We start from the raw sequence: 23,944 nt of genomic DNA on the forward strand, positions 1-23,944 counted from the left end.
TTCCTTTTCATGCTGCTTATCGCGCGTCACACCCAATTGATCAGACACTGCTATCCAAAAGGCTAAGAGAAATAGAAGACCGCCTGAGGGGAGACGAAGACCGATAGATCGTGCACTATCCATAGAAACATGATGGGCTATGAGGGTCGCTGTGTCCTTCTGGATGACACTGATGAATGGGTGAATATTCCATTTGTGGTACGTGAGTTTATGAAGCAACTGAATGATGAAGCACAATCATCCCGGGTCGTGGTGGAATCGCTCCGGCAAGAGCAAAAAGAGACAAGTCTGCTACTGCGTCGAGTGATGCAAAAGCAGGCGGATCTAGAAATCGATAACACCCGTAATATATTGTCACTGAATCACCACGCCTCCAGAGTTGCCTACGACTCCACTATGAAGCGGCACACAGAGCAGATCCACTACTTACGCAAAAAGGCAGATGCATTTGATACCAAAATGCAGCACCTTTCTTCACATGTAGAAGGACTATCACAGGCAGTCCTTTCTTCCACAAAAACCGTCGGTGCCTTTGGTGAGTTGAAAGGGCTTGTCACAGGGCTTTCCACAAAGGCGGAAACGACGGAGAGGCTGCTCAAGGATCACATCGATGCTTACACTGTGGCTCAGAGGCCCACCGAATCGCTGGTCGACACAAGTGCATTGGCGGCTGTCACAGACATACAGAAAGCGTTTAAGAACCAACTGGACGTTTATAGCGCACGCCAAAATAGTCTGGAGAAGAGCGTTGAGGTCCTCCGAAAAGCTTCCAGCACTCAAGAAGAGGAAAGTAGCAGAATTCGCGGCATATGCGGGGAGCTATCGCAGATTGTGGAGGTAGATCAAAAGACGAACAAGGATCGCCTAACATCGTGCTTTAATACAATGGAGAAGCTCGAGAAGCTGTGCGTTGCGCAGCATACCGAGCTGGAAACACGTATGAAGCGTGCGGAGGAAACTTCTCTTGGGTGCGAGTCCAGATCACACGAAGAAGTCAAATCTCTCTATGCTGAACTTGGTGGTCTTCTCAAAGAGAATCAGGCTGAAACGCGGCAGCGCTGTTGCGAATTGGCAGAGGAGTTGCGAGCGGTAAAGGAACAGCAGCGGCGCCTGGTAGAGCAGCTGGCGACTGCTAATGATGAGGTCGAAAGTGTCACACAACGTGCCGTGAAGCAGATGAAGGATATCTCTGTGCGCCTTGCTAGTGTGGAAACAGAGGTGGAGCAGTTTGGTTCCACTTTCGTGGCTCGCCGCGACCATCAGAAGGAGCAGCGGCAGACTCAGGAATCGCTTGACATAGTCAGGAGTTCGGTAGCAGACACCGTGGCGGCCTTTCAGACTCAAGTGCAACAACTCTCCACTTCCATCAAGACGATGCGGACGGAGCAAGGGGAGGATAATGATTGGCTGCACAACGAGCTGGGCCGCATCGGCACAATTGTCGGCTACACGTCACAACAGCGTGAAAAGCAGGAACGGCAAGTGACGTCTTTGTGCGAAATTGTGCATAATCTCTCGGTCGCTGTGGACGGGCTGCAGAAGGGGTGCGGCGCCGCTGCGGCACCTTCTCCGGCGCCCGCTGCTTCACCAGCGCAGGCGAACACACCAGAGAGTTGCATCAACCAGGAGGTTCCAGCGGCATGGGAAACATGGCGGTCGACCTTTATGAAAGATGTGGAAGGGAAGATCACAGCGGCTGTGTCACCGAATTTACAGCCATACACATCGCCGCCTGTACTTGAGCGCGTGTCTCAGCAGCTGAACGAGCTGACCGCGAAGGTGGACGGCGGTGCCAAGTACACGCAGGCCATCATGTCACAGCAGATGGATCAGATACGGCACATTGTGAGAGATGAGGTGATGCATCAGCTGCAGTCGCACCCAGTACTGCGTGAAGTGACGCCAGCGTTGGCTGAGGTGGAGGCGGTAAAACGCCGCGTGGCAGGGGTCGAGCTAAGCCTGCACACCCTGCCAGCACGAGCCGACCGATGGATCGTGGATTCTGAAGCTGGCGGCCTCTCCTCAGCTGATTCCGTGCTGCAGCGTGTTCTCGTGGTCGAGCAGGCGATTGAGGACTTCAAGCGTCGGCTGCTGGAGCTCGGCGAGCATGTGATAGGTGTTGACCAGCGGGGCAACCAGCTTGCCTGCGGCGCTCACGAGATGGAGGCGCAACTGCAGGACCAGCAGCGCATGACGCTCAAGCTGGGCACTGATCTGACGGCGGCGCTGGAGAGCCTGTTGCATACGGAGCAGTCTCTTTCCCTCCACCAAAGTTCGACGGCACTGCAGCTGTCGGAGGTGCACACGTGGCTGGAGAAGTGGAAGCGTGATGCAGCAGCGGCACCAACTGCGGCTGCGCCGTCCGTAGAGCCACCATGTGCGCAAAAGGGCGCCGCTTCTCAAACAAGCGCCGATGGGTCTTGCAAGAGCCTAAGCGCCGGGGTTGCCCAGTTGGCGGAAACGGTAGAGCGCCTTTCCGCGCAGGTGGCTCGAGTGGAGACAGATATACTACAAGCAGTGCACGCCGATCTTGAAGCAGTGCGAAGCGAGTGTGCTGCTGTTGCTGCTGCACGAAAAATTGAGAAGGGCAACGTGTCTTCACCCACCACCAATGCGCTCGACACAGAAGAGGTGCACGCTGCCTACAAAGAGCTTCAGCACCGCCTTGACGTTGAGGAGTCGTTGCGTCATGAAGCGGAGGCGGCGTTTCGCGCAGTGGAAGCACGGCTTCTAGCCGTAGAGAGGTGTGCTTCGGAGTTATTGTCCGCTCTTCCTAAAGAAGTCTCCCCATCCGCGGGCAATGCAGACTCGACTGCCACGGCGGCGGCCGTGGCATACTGCACTGGTGAGTTGGCACGATGCCATGAGCGACTCGACGTAGTTCAGCATCAGCTCACTAGCAACACGTGCCGCTGTGCCAGTGAAGCGGAGAGGGATGTTCACTGCCGGGATGTGCATCGACTGCAGCAGGGTCTGGAGTGCTTGCAGGAGGACATGCAGGCCTTTGTGGCGTCACAGCTCTGCACAAAGATACGTGAGGCAGAGCCGGCCTTGGTTGAGGCTGCCACGACTGCAGCCGTCCTCCGCTGTCAGGAAGCGCTGAAGGCAGCTGCTGAGTCGACCGCGACTGCGGTGGATGCACACGCGAACGCAAAGAGCGTAGCGGCACTGCAGGCTGCTGTGGAGGCGGTGCAACGCACCCTGGACGAGCACATATCGACTGTGCTCGAGGGCCGCGACCGTGTCGAGGGCATGGCACAGGTGCTTGGTGCTACTGTTGATAGCCTTAACGGACTAGAGACGGCACAGTTGGAGTTTCGCAGAGAGCTGGAAAGAGTACAATCGGCACACCAAGCGCACCAGCGAGACTTGTCGCTTCAGCTCGAGACTGTCGTCAGCAGCATCGAGACCAAGGTTGATGAACTGCGCGCCAACGTGAAGGGGTCTGCCGTCGTGTCAGCGGCTGAGTCGTTGGAGGCAGGCAACTGTGCGCAGAAACCCTCTGACGATGCTAAAGCGGCCTGGGTAGCGGAGGTAGTCGACTCGATGCACACCACCTACTACACACGAGCACTTCTCGAGGAGCGACTGGAGAACATATGGTCTTCGATGATTAGCCTTCTCACGCGCAAGGAGGACGTCAGCGCTGTGCACGACAAGCTCAACGGCCTCCATCAGCTCATGCAGGAGGAGATGCAGATTGAGCTGCAGCGACTTGAGGGGCAGCTGGCAAATCAGCTGGCAGAGAAGGTGAGCTTGGCGAACTTGCAGGATATCTTGGAACATCACATCTTCAGCTCAGACGCCCACTCTGACGACATCGTCATGTGAGAAGGATGCGGACGAGGATGCATCGATGCGTGCACAAGCGACGGGGTGATGACTACGGAAGATGTCTGGCAAAGTCCTCTGCATGTGAGCGGAGACGCATATGTTATGTCGACAGTGCCTTGTCTCACCTCCTCCTTTCTCTCTGTGTGGTTATCCACTTAACGATTTGACACTTTCCCGCTTACCCTCCTTGAGGAAGGCACCCTGCTCCCCACCGCTCCCCACCGCTCCCCACCGCTCCCCACCGCTCCCCACCGCTCCCCTCCTCCTCTTCCATGCGTCGTACACAAGTGCAGTTTTGTGTGTATGTCTGTTGGCATCTGCTCATGGGATTGGGGAGCGACCGACGCACCCCAGGACACTGTCGTTACCACACTGCGGTCGATTTGTTTGTGTTGCGTGTCTTTTCTCCCTTTGCCGTAGCTCCCTTAGTGGCACTTTGATTTCTTTTGCGCGTGTCTTCGCTGCCCCCCTCCCCCTCCCCTTGTACACTGTTTGTTTGCTGCGGCCCACCCACCACCCGTCCTACTAGTACGGGCGCTATCGTTGCCTCTCGATGCGCCATCATAAAAAATAGTTGCTGCGCTGTGTGTTGGTCTCTCTTTCATCCTACTCAGGGTGCGGAGACGAAGAAGGCGAGAGGACTGAGAGAGCGAGAGGGCCACTGCTGAGCCCACTCCGTCAGACCCCTTCCCCTTCCCCGCCTTTTTTTTTTTCCGCCACCACGACCTTCTTGCTCGAGGGGGGGGGGGGGGGAGGATAAGATGCACTGAGAGATGCGAGCCACCGGTAAGGTAGAACTCTCTTCTTTCACTCATCGTGTGACACTTCCGTCATGTGCCTGTGTATTGGCGTCTGCCTGCGTCTTCACAGAGCTGCAACCCCATCTCTATTCTCCCTGCTTTCCCCTCTTCCTCTCCGAATGCACGCACCCATGCAGCTCACTCGGTGCGTGGGTGCGTGCATAAAGGCCCCTCTTTCTCCTTATTCCGGCAGCGCCTTCTCCTTTCCTTCTCATTTTCTCTGATTTTTAATGGGCGGTCGCGAAGCATCTGCGTGAGTCATTCACTTCAACCATCATTAACTTACCTCAGCACTTGCCCGTATGTGTGTGTATGTGTGCACTCACTTGATTGAGGGGCTCAACCGACATTATCAAGGATAACTACTTCAGCCACACAGTCATTTCATCTCCACCCAACCCCTCCTACTCCACTCCGTCAAGCGCGAGTGCAGGAGCCACCGTCATCATTCGCCATATCTTTCCTTTTTTCCCTACGGAAGTGATCGAGAAGATGCTTGGACGCCGTGTTTTTGGCAGCACGGCCATCCCGCGCTTCATGTACACGCGGCTGCACATCAGCTCGCCGGCGCAGGCGGCTCGCATGCTGCCGGTGCTTGTGCCGCTGACGCCGTCGCTGTCGCAGTCCGTCGGCGGTATGATGAGCGCTGTCGCACAGGGATCGCTAGAGTCGATGCCAACGTTAGAGGTGGGAGAGCAGGACCCTGCCTCGCTCAAGGCCCTTCTGGAGAGCATTTCCCCACTGCAACTGGGGTTTTCGCGTTTATTCGAATTATGGGGCATCGCTCGAGGAACCGTGATGGTTAGCACAATATTGAGAGGGCCAGTTGCAACGCTTTAGTCTTGCTGCCGATGGTGTTACTTGGCTTATAGGTGCTCGAGGAACTGGACGGCGCTCAACGCGCGCATGAAAGGCATGTCAGTGGGCTGATCTGTTGTTAACTCCGTCTCTCTCTCTCTCCCTCCTTCGTAGGGTAGGTTTTGTTTTTATCGCCCTCGTTACCCCTCTCTTTCTGTTTTGCATCCCTCGACATCCACCCACCCGTCCCCCTCTCTGTTTCTTCTCCCTTCTTGCTCCCCTGTCTCTCCCCTTTCTTCTCTTGTTCGATTTGGGGTGCTCTAACGTACTCCGTGGCGTGCCTTATCAAGCGCTGCGAGGTGCGTCAATGCCTGCTGCGACAGAAGGAGCGAGAGGGGGACAAGAGTGAGGGACACAGCCCCAGCCACCCTCTTTATTTTTATATTGGCTGTCGACATGCGGGTGAATGGGCGTGTACTTAGGCTCCTGCGTCGCTGCGTACGCGCTGCCTCTCGGGGGAGGAAAACAGAAAGAGGGAGGAGGTGAGAAAAGTTGCCGGGCGTAATCGAGCGAGACTTGGGGGTTGCGTGAGCAAAGTCACAGATTGATCGTTTCTCGTTTATTATCTTATTTTGTTCTCCTCGTTTGTTGTTCGCTTTTTGCTCGCTTCTGTGTTGGGCTCTCGTGTGGCGCTGCGGGCCTGCCTGCTGTGTGGTCACTCCTCTAACCCTGCCGCGGTGTTCGTCTTTTGTCTGGCTCTCCCGGGTCTACCGCGAGCCACTGTTCCCTTTTAATAGAAGTAAACCGACCTCCCAATCCATCACCAAGAGGAAGCACCATGGCCGCAAGCAACGGTCAGGGGTGGGTGAGCGGGGGAAGAGGACGAGGAGGGGAGGCCTGTAGTGTGCGCTGGCTTTGTTCACGTGAAGAGAGGTGGACCTCAGTGGTCCCTTCTCGACGGCTGTGCTAGCGTCTGACAGAGGAGTACAGGACTTCAGAAGGGGAGGGGGAGGGGACAGCATCAACCGCGATAGAGCTCCCTCATCTCCCTCCACGTCTTTTTTACCGTTACGCCTACTTCTCCTCCCCTCTCCTCCGCTCCTTCTCCCCAATCCTCACGGCGTCGTGTGCGCCTGTGTCACGTTTAAGTGCACCGCAGACGCAATGGGGAAGCGCATGTGCACAACCCTTGCAGGCGCCACTCCGTATGCCGACTCAACCTCTTCTTCGTCCCCTTTTTCTTCTTCACCACTCCCCCCACTGTCACTCTCTGGGCCTCCGTCGTGATAGTGTGGTCGCTATACCGCTACTACACCTGCTGCTTCTATCCTTTTGGTAGCCGAGGTGCAGGGTGAGCCCAAAGCCGAGAGAGCGCCCTAACACATGCACACGTCTTCCTCCTCCTTCTCACCGGTACTCCCCGCTTCCCCCCGAATCCATTCCGCTCTTATTTGCTTCGTTGCTCCCCCCTGCTTCCTCTCTGTTGTGCAGGGTTGAGCAACACCCGCACAGTACTTTTTGCCTTTTCTTTGCTTCCCTCTTCCCTCTCCCCTTGGGGGTACCGTCGTAGCCTGTACGTCCACGTACCCACACACATACATAGATAGATAAACACACCCACCCACACAGAGCGCTCCTCTGCATACAATAGTCTGACACCTGCCATTTTCTCCTCTGGCCTTTTCTCTGTCTTCTATTCCGCTGAGGAGTCGCCGAATTCTTTGAAGGCGAATCAACTGTGAGTCAAATGCCCAACCCATACAGCGGCAACGAAAAGGCGGCGGCCTTTGTCAACTACTACGCCTCCCCACATATGGTGAGCAGCTCCGTCAATCGGCTCTACTACGGCGGGGTGGAGCGCAAGAAGCGGGCGGAGGCGCGTGCGATGAAGGAGGCGTACCCACCGACCCCCTCAGCTCGCCGCTCCCCCGCGCAGCTGGAGGCGTACCTGCACAACTGCGTGCAGGGCGAGCTGTTGCGCCGACAGCAGCACCGGGCTGCGCTGCAGCAGGAGCTGTACCCAGACACTGAGGAGACGCCGCGCTACCTCTCCAGCAAGGAGATGACACATCACATTCACCATGTCTACGATGAGCCGCTGAAGGTGCGCAGGGCACGGGCGGAAGAGCTGCGCCGTATCTTCGGTACAAACAAAGACGCTGAGGAGGTCAAGAAGGAGACGGTCTATCAGTACCAGCGTCTGCCAGCGTCCTCAGCGCGAGCGTTTGCGGGGTCGTCGCCGAGGACGCCCTCCTCGGCCCAGTACAACAACCGCGGCAACACTGAGGTCGACACCGTTGCCAAATACTGCAAGCAACTAGAGAAAGGGTGGCGGCCGCCCTCGGCGTCGACCGAGTACGACGACAATCGGCGCCTGCTCGTGTCTCAGTATGACTACCACGCGGATCCGCGCAAGTACACAGAGCTGACGTTGAAGCCACGGCCGCTGACGGGGAAGGAGCGGGCAGCACTGCAGGTGCGGCTGGAGCTGCTGTCCCGCCCGACTCGAATAAACCCGCCTGTGGTACAGAATGAGGAGCAGGGAGGTCCGCCGCCGTTCCGTGTGAGTCGAAAAATTCGCTATGACGACTGAAAGAAGCACACACGTGTATGCGTATTGGGGGACTGCTGTGCGCCTGTTGTGGCGGTCACTGGCACACGTGCGCTGTGCTCGTGCGTTCTTTCTTCATGTCTGTGCGTGTGTGTATCGGCAGATGAAGAGCGGGGTCGAGGCCATCCAGGTTCCTCTTTTCCTTCATCGCTTTCCACTCTTCGTCTTCGATCTCCTCGCCGTTTCAGTTGTGTTGTCACAACTCAACTCCGAGTTCCTCGTTGGCTAGGTGTCGCTCTTCTCCTGGTGTGTATGTGCGTATGCGTACACCTTGTTGTATGCGTTATGCTCGATATGTGCGTGCCTGTAGAGAGCGACAGCGGGGGGGGGGGTAACGACTCACGAGACCCAAAGACAAGACGAAAGACAACGCAAAACAAACTGAAAAAGTGAACTGATACGGTGTGAAGGGGCCCTTAGGCTGGTTGATACGGGGGCGCTGTGGGGGCAGAAGCGGTGAGGTCGGGTGGTGGGGAGAAGACAGGGCAAAGTGGTGCGTGGCAAGTGCATTCTAGTCTTTCTCTCATCTCTCTCATCTCTCTCTTTCTCGCTCCTTTGTTGTTATCACTGAAAGGTGCAGAGGAGATCAGGACAAGGAGGTGGACAGTGTGAAGGGAGTAACTCATCTGCTCGAGGTTCCTGCCGCGCTGCCCCTGTGTACTCGTGTCAACTCGACAAAATGAGCAGCAGCAACCGAGACATACGCACGCACTTACCCTTCTCCCCCCTTTGCTGCTACACCACATCCCTTCCCCCCCTTTCCTCTACTACCGCATCGTTCCTGTTCTCCTGACTTGCCTCTCCCCCTATGCGTGTCCTCACACACGCCTCCACCATTCTCTACCTTACCGCACCCCCCCACTGCGGCTCAAACAAGCGACTGTGAATGCATCCCTCGCGGAAACAGCAGAACGAGGTGTGCGAGTATATGTCTGGTGGCCACGGAAGGCAGGCGGTCCATCTAAAAGAAACGTTACGCACGCGACATCACTGCAGCTCCTTCGGCAAGCAAAGGCCTCCCAGAAGAAGTGAGCCTCACGTTAGCGCTGGCACACGTGTGAAGAGCCACATCGGCCAACCTCCTCGCGTGTTTCCGGCCTCTTGTCCTTCATACCCTCCCGGCGACTCACACAATACACCCGTGCACACAAGCAAGTACACCTCTCTCTTTCTCTCTCCCACTTGGCCCTCTCGCGCATGCCCTCTCGCGTGACGATCCGCTGCTTGGCGGCGTACACCAACGACGCCGAGGAGTCCGGTGGCGGACTTGTGCCTCTTTTTGTTGGTCGTGAGGACGGCACAGTGGAGCGGTATGACGCCATACAGGATGCCGAGCTCGGGATTCCGACTGTGTCTTTCTATGCGCATCGCAATGCGGTCACGGCTATCGTAGCTCTCTCGCCCGCTGAGCTGTACACGTGCTCCTTAGACGGCACCGTGAAACAGTGGATGCTGGAGGAGGTCGAGGGTGCCTTGTCATTGCCGTCCACCGGTGGGCTTAGGGTGCGGGCGGTACTTGTGAAGAGCAGCACTTTCCCCTTTGCAGTATGTACCATGGTCCAGGATGGCAACGACGGGGTTGCAGCCGGCCAACAGCGGCTTTTCCTTGGTGGTGTGAACGGCTCTCTCACGTTGATGGATGGCGATCGCCGCTCTACCTGGCCAGCGCACAACGGCGGCGCCCTCACGACGATCGCAGTCGATTGGAATAACAGCGGCTCCGTCATCACTGGCGGCACGGACGGACTCATCTACGTATGGGATATGGAGTTTGGTCGTCCAGTCTGTGAGCTGCGTGGGCACACAGGCGCTATCACTTCACTCTTTGTCGTACCGGTTCCGTCCAGCATCCCGGTGGTACGTTCAAAGCGCGCCCCTGCCGATCCCGCCTTGTTCGGCTCCTCCACCGCGCTACCGCCGGCATCGGAAACGAAGGATGTGCTCGTCTACGCGGACGCGGACGAGGACGGCGGCAGTGCGTGTTGCCTCGTGTCGTGCTCCGAGGATTCTACACTGAAGGTGTGGCTGCTGCCGGATCTGCAGGAGGCCGCCGCGGAGGCGGACTTGATGGAACGAGAGCAGCAGCAGCAGCAGCGTCACAACTCAGAGGATGGCGCCAGTCCACAGCGTCGCAGCGTCTGCATTAGCTTTCAAGACATAGAGCCGGCTAAGTTGGTAGCCGAGGAAGTGTCGGAGGAAACAGTGGGAATAGCGCCCGCTTCCGGGAGCAGCACCGATGGTGCCGCTGTTATCGCAGCCGCCACGAATGCCTCAGGGGAAGATGTCGCTACAGATGCCTCCACCTCGCCGACGGCCACAACCAGAGAGCCAGAATCTCAGGTCTACAACGCCAAGTTGCATTTCCTTCAGCAGCAGGCTGCGGGGACGGCATGGAAGTCTGCCCTGAAGGCGCCGGAGCGGCGCACCGTCCCATTCCATAGCGCCCTCGGCACGGTGGAGTTGCCGCACCGGCCTTTCTCGTGCTCAGGTGCGTCACCTGGCATGAGTGACGGTAGAGGTAGCGCGTCATCGCTGGCCTTCATTGGCGCGGCGCAGGGCTACGTGTACGGCCTCAAGGACCGCCTGCTCGTGAAAGAGGTGTGCCAGCACACGGCACACAACTTTCAGAAGGTCCAGAAGGCAGTACGCAGTGTGCAGCGGACGCTGAAGGACGGGGTGAAGGTGTACACCAGGGCAGCCGCGGCCGCGATGAAGGCGATGGAGGCGAAGGAGCTGAAAGCGGCAGCGAAGGCGTGTAAAGTTCAACGAGCAAAGGAGAGGGCTGCCAAGAAAAAGGAGGTCGAGGAACGCCGTGCGGCCCGACGCGCCGCTGCGGCTGCCGCGGCTGAGGACCGCTCTGACAAGGAGGACTACGAGGAGGAGGAGGAGGAGGAGCTCGAGGAGGAGCTCGAGGAAGAAGTTGAGGAGGACGAGGTTGAGGAGGACGAGGAGTCGAACATGGAGGAGGCAGAGAAGCTGGGGTACACCAGTGAGGCCGCAGACGGAGAGGAGAACGGTGTCGAGGGTATGGCATTAACCTTCACCAGGGATAACTTGGCGCCTCGTCGACCGACTTCGTGGAAGAAACTGACGGAGGAGCAGCGCGCGGCTCTTGAGGCGTTCTTCGCGGCACAGGAGAAGAAGCGCGATGAGCAAATCACGGCGCTGCGAAAGTCGGTGGAGGCGCACCTGGCGCAACTGCAGCCGCTCACCAAGACGCCGTACCATCGCTCTCGTGAGCAATTCTCAAACCTGCCGTACACCACGATGGGCTGTGTGCGTGGCGGATCGGCGGTTGTGTCGCTAGCGCCCTCCTCACTGGTGCCAGGGTGCGACAAGGTCTACGTCACCCAGGCTAACTCGATCGCTGCTGTTGCTGTGCAGTTTGGTGTGACAAATCTGTGAGTCATGCGAGGATGTGGCCTACTCAGCAGCCTCATTTGCGCTGTTGTGATGTCTTCTCTTACCCCCACTCTTGCGCTCTCACTTTTTTAGTTCACGTAATGCTCGTCCTTTCCCCAGCCGCATCTGCTCCATCCACTTTTGGTCTTGTCGTTGCTACGGGTGATGGCAGAAGTAGTGCATGTCGTAGTGCTGCTGAGGACACGACTGGTGCGCGTGCGTCCATCGGTTGGCGTCTTGTCGTGTAGATGTATGCGTCTTTGCTTTTTGCTAGGCTTTTTTTCTCCTTTCCCTCGTCTCGATGTACATAAGCGCCTACCCGTGCAGTATGCGTGCCGTCGTGGCTCGCTCTCCCCGTTGTCTTTTGCAAGACGCCCTTACACGTACCAAGGCACAATTTCTTCTCTCCTTCCTCGCTGGTCTCTCTCTTCGCCTTCCCACCCCCGCTTGTTCCAGCGCTGTGATGCATCACTGTTCTCTCTCTTTTTTGTCCATGTGTTAGCTGCATGTCTCACGTGTGATGAACGTCCCAGGAACTCAAACGAAATGTGGAGAAACGCGAGCGCTGTTGGCGGCAACGCCGCGACCGCCACAGATGACTTGTTGTCTAAGGCAGCACTGCAGGGGGACACGGACGTGCACCCCCTCGCCGCCTTCAACGTGAGGGAAATCAACCCGTCCCCCCCCCCTCGTGCCCTCTTTCCCTTTCGTTATTCGTCTGCGTGTATGTATGTATGTGCCTGTGCGTGTGGAGCAATCCCCACGTTGGCGGCTCAATACCCCTCCTTCCCTCTCCCCATATGACCTCTTTGTTTCGTGTGTTGCATGTACTTTCCTCTCTCTCTCCCAACTTGCCTTTCTCACCGGCTATTTTTCTCCACTCTCTATCCCCTCCCTACTCCTCCTTTCACACCCTCCATTGACCCCTAACACCACAACGCATGCGCGTCCACTTGTATCTCTGTGCGCATGTCTGTGCGTGTGCGCGCACTCGCGCGTTCCTACGGCTGCGCCAACCTCTCCTTTCCACTACTACCACCACTTCCTCCTTTCGTCTCATGACGCTACAGCAGGGAATTCACCTCAGTTTCTTTTGCTTCTCCTTCCTCAAATCTAGGCGCGTGCCTCACTTGGAGCCATGTCTCACCACATGAAGATTAAGGACCTGCGCGAGAAGAGCAAGGATGATCTTCTCAAGAAGCTGACGGAGTACAAGAAGGAGCTGTCGCAGCTGCGCGTGGTGCAGCAGACGGGCGGCGCCGAGGCCCGCCTGGGCCGCATCCGCCCGATCCGCAAGAGCATTGCGCGCATCCTGACGGTGCTGAACCAGAACGAGCGCCGAAACCTGAAGAAGTTCTACTCGGACGGCAAGATGCGCAGCAAGATGCCGAAGGTGCTGCGCGCCAAGCTGACACACCGCCGCCGCCTTGCGCTGAAGGACAACGAGAAAAACCGCAAGACGTTACACCAGCTGCGCCAGGCGCACAAGTACCCCAAGCGCGTGTACGCCGTGCGAATCTAGCAAGGCTGGGGCCAAGCGAGACCGTCTCTTTTTAGCCCTATGTGTGTGTGTGCGGCGTACCAAAGCACAGCAACGGTGATGGGTGCAATAGCGGGTGATCGTTAGCGCACTCCTCCATTGGTTAGTAAAGGGGCCGAGGGACGAGGCTGGCCCGGCTTGTTTTGTTTGACGTGCGAAAGAGGATGGAAAAAAGAGTAGGGGGCGAGGGGGGAGTCAAAGTGAGCGTCTTGCCACTGAAGGTGTGGTGCCGCCGACTCACTTCTCTCTTCCCCCCTCTCTCCTCTTTCTCCTCTGTACTCTCCACGCTCTACCTCTGCTAACGCCCTCCCTACTGATCCCCCCTTTCTTCCACCTTCTCCTGCTTGCGTCATGAGCCCGCTCGACACTTCTACGCGAGCCCTTTTGAGAACTCTTCAGTGGTTTTCGTGGCCTCGGCGGGATGGCTGCAGCATCGCTGACCCCACCTACGGGGGCAGTGACAGCGCCCTGCCCGTTGTTGCTTCCCTGCCCCCATTGGCCATTTCTTTCTCTCCACGGCTTCCCTGTCCTTTTTCCTTTGTTCTTTACCATTTCTTTCCCCTATCACCCGAAGCGAACAACAACAATAAAATGCACCAGCAACCTCAAGGCCCATGCAGCAGTGGGTGGACGCCAGCGACTGTTCCACGGCCTCGCAGGCGCTCCTCTATTCTCCACGCGTGCACGCACGCACGCGACGTGCCCTTTGCCACTGTGGAGAGTTTTTTTTTGGGAGGGGTGGTGGTGGTGGAGTTTGTATCTCCGCCCCCCTCTCTCTCGCTGCACGTGTGTGTATCAGAGGCTGCGCGTTGCGTTGTCGCTTCCACTCGAGCCTTTTTCGTGAGTCTCCCCCTATGGCGGAGATCAAGAGGCGTGACTACGTGGCCGGTAGTTGCCCCCTCCAGCCCACGAGCTGACTCGATAGACAAGAGATTATGCTGGGTATGCGTTGGGGTCGTTGCTGTGGACATGGGGTACGGCAGCTGCACTTGTGTTTGAGCGTAATCCCCTGCATCTGGAGACTCATGTCAACTTGATGCCAACCTTGATTGTTCAAACTAGGAGCATCACCCCCTGTTCTCTCCATGACTCTCTTCTCACCGTTTCTTTCATCCCTCCTTTCCCTCTCTCTGCTCGTGCCTGTCTTATTATCGCGGACTGCGCGGAATGTCTGCCTCACGCCGGCAATCGCACCACTGGCGCTTTTCGTCACTACTTCACTACGCTGCGCCATCGTCATGGCAATCCTAATCTCTCTCACTGTCGCTTCCGTTTGCCCGACGCTATTCGCGCTTTTCTCGCACAAAGAGTTACCCCTACTCGGCGCCATGTCTCACCACATGAAGATTAAGGACCTGCGCGAGAAGAGCAAGGATGATCTTCTCAAGAAGCTGACGGAGTACAAGAAGGAGCTGTCGCAGCTGCGCGTGGTGCAGCAGACGGGCGGCGCCGAGGCCCGCCTGGGCCGCATCCGCCCGATCCGCAAGAGCATTGCGCGCATCCTGACGGTGCTGAACCAGAACGAGCGCCGAAACCTGAAGAAGTTCTACTCGGACGGCAAGATGCGCAGCAAGATGCCGAAGGTGCTGCGCGCCAAGCTGACACACCGCCGCCGCCTTGCGCTGAAGGACAACGAGAAAAACCGCAAGACGTTACACCAGCTGCGCCAGGCGCACAAGTACCCCAAGCGCGTGTACGCCGTGCGAATCTAGCAAGGCTGGGGCCAAGCGAGCGTGAGGATGGCGGGAGGAACGACCAGGCGAACTCACTTTTCTTTTTCCACTGTGCTTCTAAAATGCTGACAATGACAAGCACACGGCGATAGGCGCGGCGCACAGAATGGCGTGCTGTAAAAGTGGACCGAGAGCCAGCAGTGGTTGAGGCTGTGGAAGGAGAGGGGAGGCGGCAGCTGGTGGAGGCTACAGCCGCACGGATGCAGCTGTAGCCGCATTGATCACTCTCTCTCTTCCCCTCATCTGCGCGCATTCTCTTTTTATTGCCGCCGCCGTCAAACCGATGTGGCCGTCTCCCCTCCTTCGCCTTTGACGAATACCGCCTGTGCCTGTGTCTGAGCATCGGCGCATTTTTCACATGTCGGCCTCTCCCCCGCTCTTCTGCGCTCCCTCCTCCCTCCTCCCCCTGTGGTGCTCGCCAGCTCCTCCCCTGCCGCCTTTGGGGGTTTCTCATTTCGACGTTATTTCACCTCTCTCGAACCACCACTATCACAGAGGACGCATGCAACGCGCTGGCATCGTCTTCAGCCATTGCCGCCCGGGTGCGAAAACGTCTCACGCCCCCCCCCCTCCCATTTGCACACCGCCTCCTCTTGTTGCATCGCTTTGCGCCAGAGACTCCAGGAGCGGGGAAGGGAGGGAGAAGAAAGAGCCATGAGGCGACTTCATCTTCTCTCTCTTCGTGCATTCTATGCAATGCTCTCCGGCGACATACATCTCCAGTTGCTTGGCATTGTCGGGCTTCAGAATTAGAGGCCTGCAATATCAGCGTCTCTCGCGCAGGTTATGTGCTACTCCTTTTCTAGTTCTGTGCCAGGCGGTGCTGGCACAGGCTGCTGCATGCCATAATGATTCCTCCCCCCTTTTTCTCTCTCGGCTTCTCCCGGCTTCTCCCGCACCAACCTTGGGTCTCTGCCATGCTGCCCGCTCTTGTATTACTCCTCTCCTGGTCACACATCGTGTGTGCCTGCCACTTGGTGATTCCCCGCCTTTACTTCACTTAAGGTTTTTGGATGCATTCTTCGCCCACTGAGTGAGGCGGTCTTCCCCGGTGCCAGACGCACGCCTGCCCTCCTCCCTTTCCCTTGGTTGCATCTGTGGTGGTGGTGTCAGCGGCACGGGGCGGTGATGCGGAGGGGTCTTCGAGGAGAGACAGCGGCGCGGGGGAAAAGACGACCACACAAATCCAAACGCCGATCGTTTCTTTCCTTGCGTTTCTCATATTTCTCTCCCCTGTTCTCTGCGCACACATGCCGCGTCCCAACGAGGACACCGGCAATGTTTCGACCTCTGCGGAGGTACAGAGGTCAATTTCTCTTCTCTCGCACGGCACCAGCAGCTTCACTGCACAGTGTCCCATGCTTGTCTCAGAGACCCTCTCGCCGGTGCCGAGTGTACCAAGCAACGGTGCTGCTGGACTCCAACACGACGCTGTCGCTGATAGGACTCACGTGAGCAACGCATCTGCGGCAGCTCTGCTGTCTACTGTGAGCGCACTGCCGGATGTGCGCGCCACGGAGACGCGACTGCGGACAGCGCAAGAGGCAGAGCTAAGCGTGTTGGTTCGCTTGCGACGGCTTACGGAGACCTTAGTGAGTGTCATATCCGCATCTAACGCTGCGGGTGGTGCGGGTGTGGTGACGACGGCGGCGCACGGGGGCTGCGACACTGAGGACGTCAAGGCGCTGTCCAATGAGGGTGCATTTCGAGCTTCACTGCCGGTCCTGATTGCGTGTCCCTCTGCGGCTGGGATTAACGGGGCGACGCACATACAAGCAGAGACGTGTCTCGTGATGCGGTGCGTTTCTATGCCACCTGCAGGCCTCTCCGCAGCTGCAAGAGAGCAATACACTGCTCTGCACGACACTCTTGCACAGTACTTGTGTAAGTCAGAGGATGGCAGCATTGACAGCGCGTGTGATATCGCCGCTAGCAACGCATGCTCTCCAAGTACTGGGACACTGCAGGATCCTCAGTCCGTTGAGCAGTGCGACGCGATCCTTTGTGCGCTCGGGCCTCGGGTCACTAGAGCGGTCATCTGCCGCGCAGGCACGCCAACTGCATTACCCGGCGTCGCTGAGGGTGAGGCTGGAACTTCCACCCAGCCAGTTGCACGGGATAGCAATGCTGTGGAGGTGCATCGACACTCAGGTTTCTTCAGCGAGCCGCGGCACTGCATTCTGTCCCCGCCACGGCGATCCGTGAGCGCACGCAGGTGGCGCGCCACGGGGGTTCTTTGTGACCCAGAGGTGTCGGCGGCAGGAACTGGCATGGGGAGCGGGAGTGCATCATGGGGCACAGGAGTATCCCACTCGCCGCTGACACCATCTCACGTCTATGGGTCATCGGGTGGGCTTGTAGGGAAGGGCGAGAGTTCCACGGCGATGGCGATGGTGTTGCCAAAGTTCTCACCGGTGTGGGTTGAAGGCTCGTCCGCTGAGTTGGCTGCCGACGAGGAGCGGGCCGAGATAAGGGTGGAGGAGGACGACCACAGCGGTGAGAAGGTAAATGGGACTGCGCTAGCATCCCCCACACCCATCACATCGGCTGGCTCTGCGGCGACCTCGACACGCGGACCGTCGCCATATGTCGTGATGGTTAAACCTTGCAGCCCCTTGTATCCATGCATCTCTCCACTTGCAGCTCACCGAGTCGCCACGGTTAATGCATGGGAGGACAGCAGCCAGGTTGCTCTGGGTGGACATCTCGCTCAGGACACCCCTACATCGCCTCCGCCACTGCCGACTTTGAGGTCGTCACCGCACCAACTTTCTCAGCCACTTAGCGCCACACCCACCTCCACCCTTGGCGACGCGGACGAGGAGGGGATGTACTTTCCTACACCGCCGACTGCCAAGACGCATCGTCGTATTGAGAGCGATATCGACGTTCCATCCCGCCTCCCTGCCATGGGCAACAGTGGTCGTGCCTATACGGGCGCCCATGAGGCTTCCGCTTTTCCCATAACGTGCGGCTCAACCGTTCCAGCGGCCTCTCTTCGTCGTCTTGCATTAGGCGGCGGCTATGACGAGGCGGGTAGTGAGCCACCGAGAGTGCCACAATGGGAGACGCCTATGGTGGACACAAGCCGAGAAGGGGTGCTGCAAACGGTGAGCGCAGCGCACACTTCACTGCTGTCATCGACGCCGACTGGTGTGGTGACTGCCACAGACATACTCGCCACAATCACAGCCCTTCCACCCCCATCCTCGCGGTCGCTCCTTTCAAAGCGCACCCCAGCGCGTCGCACGCATCGTGGCGGGAAGGGCACTGGTGCGACACGTAAGGCGAATGTGGCTCGGGCAGAAGGTCGGCCGATACACTGTGGCGCGCGTAAGCGGACGCGGGGAGAAGTGGACGAGTGGGGGCGTATCGACGTAGCTGATGAGCCTCTTGCAGCGGTGCCGATGGCGGGCTTGCCATCTCTCAGCGCCGATGTGTCGTTGAGCACTGCAGCTGTGTTGAACCGATTGATGTGCGAAGAAGCCGATAGTGGCCAGCATTCAAGCTCGGCGCCGGCACGCCGCGCCGAGAGTGACGGTCATCAACACACAGTGCTCGAGGGGGAACACGCTTCCTGTGGCTACGTGCGAACCCGCGAGCAACGGATGGAGGGCGTTGCGCAGGCAGAGCAGGTGTTCAGTGCTGTGCGCGCAGCGTGTAGGCCACTGCTGTCTGTGTCTTTGCAGACCCCTCCGCGCGGCAGCGGAGCCAACGCCGAGCGCGATGACATATCGCCGTCCCTTTCGCCGCCTCTCTCGCAGAACACACCTCGTCAGTTCTGGGACATTGACTTCCCTTGACGGTAGAAGACGGCGAAAGGCGAGCCGGCAAGGCCGGATAAGTACAGAGCAAATGTCCCATACAAACCTGCACGAGCAAATACAAGAGGCAAGCGTGTACATTTGCCTCTTGTGCGACACGCGCTTCTCTGACTGTTTTCATGTCGACTGTGCATGCCTGCCCTCTCTTCCCCCCTCCCCCCTTCTCATGACCACATCGCTCCTTCTCTCCTTGAGCGAATGGAAGCAGCGGGCTTCGGAAAGGCAAAAGCGGCTGCGCAAAGAGGTGCGATCCATCATTGCCGGCGGGAGTTTTGGCGGTGCTGGTCTGGCCCTACATTCACTCAGCCCGTTTAGCTCATTCTGCAGAACTGGGGTGGCGATGTCTAAGATGAAATGGGGTGTGTGCCTTTGGCTTCTGCGTTCATTGCCTTCTCGCTTTCCTTCCACTTCCTCCCGTTGTGCGAGTCCGTATGAAAGCTATGGTCGCGCCTTTACCCCTTCACTTTCCTTCCCCCCGTTCTCCCCATCTACGTTCTTCGCTTACCCACACCGCATCGCAACAACGCCGACGGCAAACACGAAAGAGAGAGAAAACCCAGGACTCGCTTCGTGAGGCACATCGCTCCCGCTGCTCCTGTGCTGAGGGGCGTTGTTGTTCGTTTGGTGTTTTTCTTCTTCTCTCTTCTCTCTGTACTTGAGCGTGTGCGTGTGCTCGTTGGTAAGTGGAAGGACAACACCTGGTACGATCTGCTCTTCACCCCGCCCCCCCCCCCCCCCCCCTAGAACTTGTAGTCCTGCGACCGTCATCACCATTATCGGCAGCTCCACCCCCATCAGTACCGTACTTCATTTGACTCAGCAGTATTTTATCTCTGCTCTCCTACTGTCTCCATCGTGTGCGGTTTTCATCATCATCTCTTTCTAGTTTGCCTTTGCTAGCTCGTACTTATTGACCCGCAATGTTCACCACATCCAGCTCTCTTATGGGCGGCGCCAGCGGCCCGTCGTCTCGCCCGCCTGGCGGTGTCTTTGCCGGCGCGGTTGCGGCGCGGCAGCCACCGAGTCAGTACTGGCTTCGTCAGCGCCAGGAGGCCGTGCTGGCAGAGATGATCAAGATGGCCGTGCCGCTGGACGAGGAGGGCAACCTGGTGACAGAGCCGTTCTCAACCGCCGCTGCTGCCTCTGCTGAGCCAGTCATAACAACATGGCGCCTTCTCATTTTCGACGACTGGGGTCGTGATATCATCGCGCCGCTCCTAAAGGTTGGCCAGCTACGCGAACTGGGCGTCACCTTGTACCTGCACATCGCCACGGAGCGTGATCCGGTGCCGGGGGCCCCGGCCATCTATTTCTGTGCGCCGACAGAGGAGAACATCACCCGCATCACGAACGACTGCGCGCAGGGCCTGTACGAGTGGGTCTACCTCAACTTTACGACGCAGATCCCGAGACCACAGCTTGAGTTGCTGGCGCAGCAGCTCAGTGCCTCGCCGTTGGAGTCAATTCGGCACATTCACGTGTACGACCGCACGCTGAGCTACGTCGCCTTGGAGAACGACCTCTTCTCCCTCATGCTGAACAACTCCTTCCCGCTGCTGAACAAGACGAATGCCAAGGAGGATGAGATCGAGTCACACCTCAATCAAATCGTTCTGGGCATCTCGCATGTGTGTCTGTCGCTGCAGGTACTACCCATCCTGGTCCACTCCCGCTCCGGCGCTGCGGCGGAGGTTGCTCGACGACTCTCCGTGCGGTTGAGCGACGCTCTGAACGACCGACAGCTGACACCGGCGCCTTCCTCGGTGCTGGGGCGGCCGCTTCTTCTTATCGTTGATCGTTCCAGCGACCTCGCAACGGCGCTCCACCACCCCTTCACGTACCGCGGCCTCCTCGTCGAGATTGGCGGCATGAAGTTGAATAGATGCGTCATCACCACTCCGGACGGGAAGGACGAGGTACTTGAGGTGGACCCTGACAAGGACGAGGTTTACCGCGAGAACGCTAGCGTCGAGTTCGGCACCGTCGGTGGCAACATTGAGGCTGCGCTGCGCCGCTATAAGGAGGACTACGCCGTACTGGCACAGGAGACACCTGGCGGTGCCGGTGGCATGATGGGCGACGGCGGCGATGGAAACGACATGTCGAAGCTTCTGGCGAACGCGCCGGCGCTGGCGGAGCGGAAGCGCTACCTCGATGCCCACACGAAGCTTGCCTTCAGCATCCTGAGCAAGATTCGCTCGAGGCACCTGGACCACTACCACGGTGTTGAGCTTGCCATACTCCAACAGGAGGGCCTCGACGAGCAGGAGTTTCACAACCTAATGGCCAACAACCTCGGCACCACTGAGGACAGACAACGACTGTATCTCATCGCATACCTGATGTGTGCCCAAGAAGAAGAGATACGCTACGTGCGGAGCCATGAGGACGCCGTCAGCGAAGGGGCCACGGCCTTTCCAGCGCTTGATTATGTGAAGCACCTGCGGAGCTGGTCCCTAACACCGCAGAGCCCCAGCGCAGCGCAGCCAAATCCCAGTCAGGGCTTTGGCTGGGGGTTTGCGCAGCAGATCGCCAAGAATATTGCGAGCTCGCTGGGGAGCAAGGCAGAAACAATGCTGCCGCTCACGAAGCTGGTAGACGCGCTCATGCAGGACGGACCTGGCGGTGCGCCGGGCGCGGCAGGAAGCAGTGGTGCGAGCGGTGTTGGTGGCCCGTACGGCAGTCCGACGAGTGCTGTTCTTCCTGGTGGCAATGCCAGCGTATCCAGTGGCCTGCGCGCCAAGTTACTGGAGACCATCGAAGCGTACGACCCCCGTACGAAGAAGTCAGTGGACCTGCGCGAAGCGGTCTTCTCGCAAGCTATCGTCTTTGCCCTCGGTGGTGGCAGCGTGGCGGAGTACGACAACTTGAAGACATGGGAGGCAAGCAAGCCGCGCAAGTCGGTGATTTATGGCTGTACCTCGGTGGTCTCTGGCGAGGACATGCTCCGCCAGCTGTCCATGTTGGGCGCGTCACAGAGCTCGTAAGGGGCCACTTCACGTGTTTTAGTGCGTATATGTGCGTGTCAACGTTTGTGGCGGCCATGTGGGCTTACGCTCTGGTCTTGTGGCTGCTGTGGTGGCTGCCAATCATATGTCCGGTGTGCTCACGGGCGTCTAGTCTCGTTAAAATCCTGTGCACTCTTTTGTTTTCTTGCAATTCACTCGGAGCGACTCAGTGAGGGGACGCGGTTTGAGCGTTTTATCCTTCCTCACACACACCCTGTACCCTTTCCTCTCTCCCCTCCACCCGTGCTTGCATGCTGACCTACCCCCCCTCCCCACACACACCGACAAATTCCCCGTCTCATACTGGCAGGCAACGCGAGGGGCCCGCTGCCTACCAGTATGAGACGGGCAAGCGAGAGAAATGCGACCCAAGTGATGCGCACATTCCATAGAAAATGGCAAAGAGAAACCCCCAATGGCTGAGGGTAAAGCGGGGAGACTTTCCTAGCACGTGCGACCGCAGGGAGTCTCTTTTGTGTGTGTGCGCGCTGCAGTGTGGCAGTGTTGGTCATTAGTGACGTAAATGTATACCCGCACACCCGCACATGTGTGCGCTCAGGTGTGTCTGTCTGTGTGTGTGTGTGTGTGTGTGTGTGTGTACTTCTCATGCGGCGCTAGAGGGATACTTGGGCTTTGTTTCTTGTCCCCCAAGCGGGACGGCCACCTGCGCCATACCACCAGCCTGTGGGTCAGCCCTCTTTTATCTCTTCTCGCTCTGCTGTTGCCACGCTATGTGGCATGTAACGTGCGTCTATGAATGTGCATGTAGGAGCGCGGCTTCTTTGCTCTGCAGAATAAAGGCGTGCTACGGATAGCATGAAGGACGCGTGGAGGATGGCGTAGCGTTGCCGCCGTCTTGCACTTGATGTTACCCACCCCCGTGATCCCCCACTCGTCACACAGATGTGTCTTTGTGCTGGGCTTTGCTCACATCATCGTTATTCGGTCCTCGTCCTGCGTCTTGTTCGTCTCCTCAACCGGGTGCGAATAGGCCATGAGTACCGTATGGGCGCAGGTGCCCACAACGGCCAGCAGTCCCGTTCACGTACAAGAGAGTGTGCCCAGTGTCTGTCTTACTTTCTCTCTAACTCCCTTCTCGGCCTTTTCCTCAGTCCCCTCCTTCCTCTACTTTCATACAGCGCACGACAGCAGCAAACACCAGCAAAAGGCGAGCGGTGAAGCGACGAAGCGGGGCACGGCCAGAGGCACGGCATACAGGAGTACATGGGAAAAGAGAGCCACACGTATATGCATATATACATCTACGTGCTATACCCAAAGAATACACAGAGTCGAGGAGAAAGCGAGGGGGGCGTGGGGGACAACTTCTCTTCTCGACCACCAGCCCTCTCGTCTCCTTGCGTTGTGTCTCTCTCTTGCGCCTCTTCTGTGTTTTCCCCACTCTCTTCCCCTCAAGCGCCTTGCGTGCCTCCCTCGCACGACGAGCTCTATTAAAGCGTACGGACGCACGTTGACGCACACGTGCGACATCATAACAGGCGGCGGCGGCAAGTTCTGCATGACTCCATTCGTGTGTACACGCGTCCCTGTGAGCGAGCCTCTGTAGTTTTCATTCTGAAGAGCCCGTGGGGACTCGTTTCTCGAGTTCTTCACCGATTGCTTGCTGAGTACTTGTAACAGGCGTACAGCTCGCTCTCCCTCTCTGTGCGTGTGCCACGGCTGTCAAAACATTATTTAGTGTGCGTGTGCGCGTGTGTGTGTTGCTCTTCTCTCTCTCGTTTTTTTTCCTGACTTTTCCTTCATTTTCCTCCCGCGTCTCCTTCTTTGTTGAGTGTGCCGACGCTCTTTGCTTGTTTCCTTCGGTTTGTGCCACTCCATCGTTCTTTCATTTCTTTCGCCCTTCCTCAGAACAGAGCGTCGTTGTTTTAGTTGTGTCTGTGCTTGTAAGGGTGTACCTCTGAGCGTTTCTTGACACACACACACACACATACACACACGAGACATTAGAACAGCAAATCGTGCGCTTGACGTCTTCCCCACACTCCCTCTCCTCCTTCCCTGACTCTGAGTTCCTCTTCGTTTATATTTCTTCAAGAGAGGGACTGCCGTGACTCTCTCTCTCTCCTGCTACGGTGGCAGCGCGTGTCCGCCTGGATCTCTTTTTCCTTCCCTCCCGCCTTTTCCTCTTTTTCTGCAGCGCCATTGATTCATTTGTCTTTTGTCGCTTTGCTCTCTCTCCCCATTTCGCCATTGCCCTGTGTGTGTGTGTGTGCGTGTGTGTGTGTGTGTGCCGTGCGTGTGTGCCGTGCTGTCCCCTCATTTCCTTCTCCCGCTGCCTGCGCTTTCCCAAAGACCCCCATTTCATTGCGTGTTTTTTTTTTTTTGGGGGGGGGGTTTACTTTCGCGTTCTTCGCTTCACGTCACACTCGCCAA

The 23,944-nt window shown here is 57.8% G+C and overlaps 8 protein-coding genes across 8 annotated transcripts; all 8 read left to right on the forward strand.

The window, feature by feature from the left end:
* Positions 1-129: 129 nt before the first annotated feature.
* Positions 130-3,831, forward strand: LBRM_26_2220 (conserved hypothetical protein; the record flags this gene model as incomplete). Its single annotated transcript, XM_001562402.2, has 1 exon — positions 130-3,831. The coding sequence occupies one exon, from the start codon at positions 130-132 to the stop codon at positions 3,829-3,831; it is 3,702 nt and encodes a 1,233-aa protein (XP_001562452.1).
* A 1,295-nt stretch (positions 3,832-5,126) lies between these two features.
* On the forward strand, positions 5,127-5,474 carry LBRM_26_2230 (conserved hypothetical protein; the record flags this gene model as incomplete). Its single annotated transcript, XM_001562403.1, has 1 exon — positions 5,127-5,474. One exon carries the CDS (start codon positions 5,127-5,129, stop codon positions 5,472-5,474), a length of 348 nt encoding a protein of 115 aa, XP_001562453.1.
* Positions 5,475-7,179: 1,705 nt separating this feature from the next.
* On the forward strand, positions 7,180-8,025 carry LBRM_26_2240 (conserved hypothetical protein; the record flags this gene model as incomplete). The annotated part of the gene is made up of 1 exon (XM_001562404.2): positions 7,180-8,025. The coding sequence occupies one exon, from the start codon at positions 7,180-7,182 to the stop codon at positions 8,023-8,025; it is 846 nt and encodes a 281-aa protein (XP_001562454.1).
* A 1,215-nt stretch (positions 8,026-9,240) lies between these two features.
* LBRM_26_2250 (conserved hypothetical protein) lies at positions 9,241-11,448 on the forward strand (the record flags this gene model as incomplete). Its single annotated transcript, XM_001562405.1, has 1 exon — positions 9,241-11,448. The coding sequence occupies one exon, from the start codon at positions 9,241-9,243 to the stop codon at positions 11,446-11,448; it is 2,208 nt and encodes a 735-aa protein (XP_001562455.1).
* Positions 11,449-12,583: 1,135 nt separating this feature from the next.
* Positions 12,584-12,967, forward strand: LBRM_26_2260 (putative 60S ribosomal protein L35; the record flags this gene model as incomplete). Its single annotated transcript, XM_001562406.1, has 1 exon — positions 12,584-12,967. One exon carries the CDS (start codon positions 12,584-12,586, stop codon positions 12,965-12,967), a length of 384 nt encoding a protein of 127 aa, XP_001562456.1.
* A 1,346-nt stretch (positions 12,968-14,313) lies between these two features.
* Positions 14,314-14,697, forward strand: LBRM_26_2270 (putative 60S ribosomal protein L35; the record flags this gene model as incomplete). Its single annotated transcript, XM_001562407.1, has 1 exon — positions 14,314-14,697. One exon carries the CDS (start codon positions 14,314-14,316, stop codon positions 14,695-14,697), a length of 384 nt encoding a protein of 127 aa, XP_001562457.1.
* A 1,271-nt stretch (positions 14,698-15,968) lies between these two features.
* Positions 15,969-18,521, forward strand: LBRM_26_2280 (conserved hypothetical protein; the record flags this gene model as incomplete). Its single annotated transcript, XM_001562408.2, has 1 exon — positions 15,969-18,521. One exon carries the CDS (start codon positions 15,969-15,971, stop codon positions 18,519-18,521), a length of 2,553 nt encoding a protein of 850 aa, XP_001562458.1.
* A 1,088-nt stretch (positions 18,522-19,609) lies between these two features.
* LBRM_26_2290 (putative sec1 family transport protein) lies at positions 19,610-21,529 on the forward strand (the record flags this gene model as incomplete). The annotated part of the gene is made up of 1 exon (XM_001562409.2): positions 19,610-21,529. One exon carries the CDS (start codon positions 19,610-19,612, stop codon positions 21,527-21,529), a length of 1,920 nt encoding a protein of 639 aa, XP_001562459.1.
* Between the last annotated feature and the right edge of the window lie 2,415 nt (positions 21,530-23,944).

The sequence above is a fragment of the Leishmania braziliensis genome, chromosome 26 (genome assembly GCF_000002845.2).
Source record: "Leishmania braziliensis MHOM/BR/75/M2904 complete genome, chromosome 26".
In the NCBI taxonomy this organism is placed as follows: Eukaryota; Euglenozoa; class Kinetoplastea; order Trypanosomatida; family Trypanosomatidae; genus Leishmania; species Leishmania braziliensis.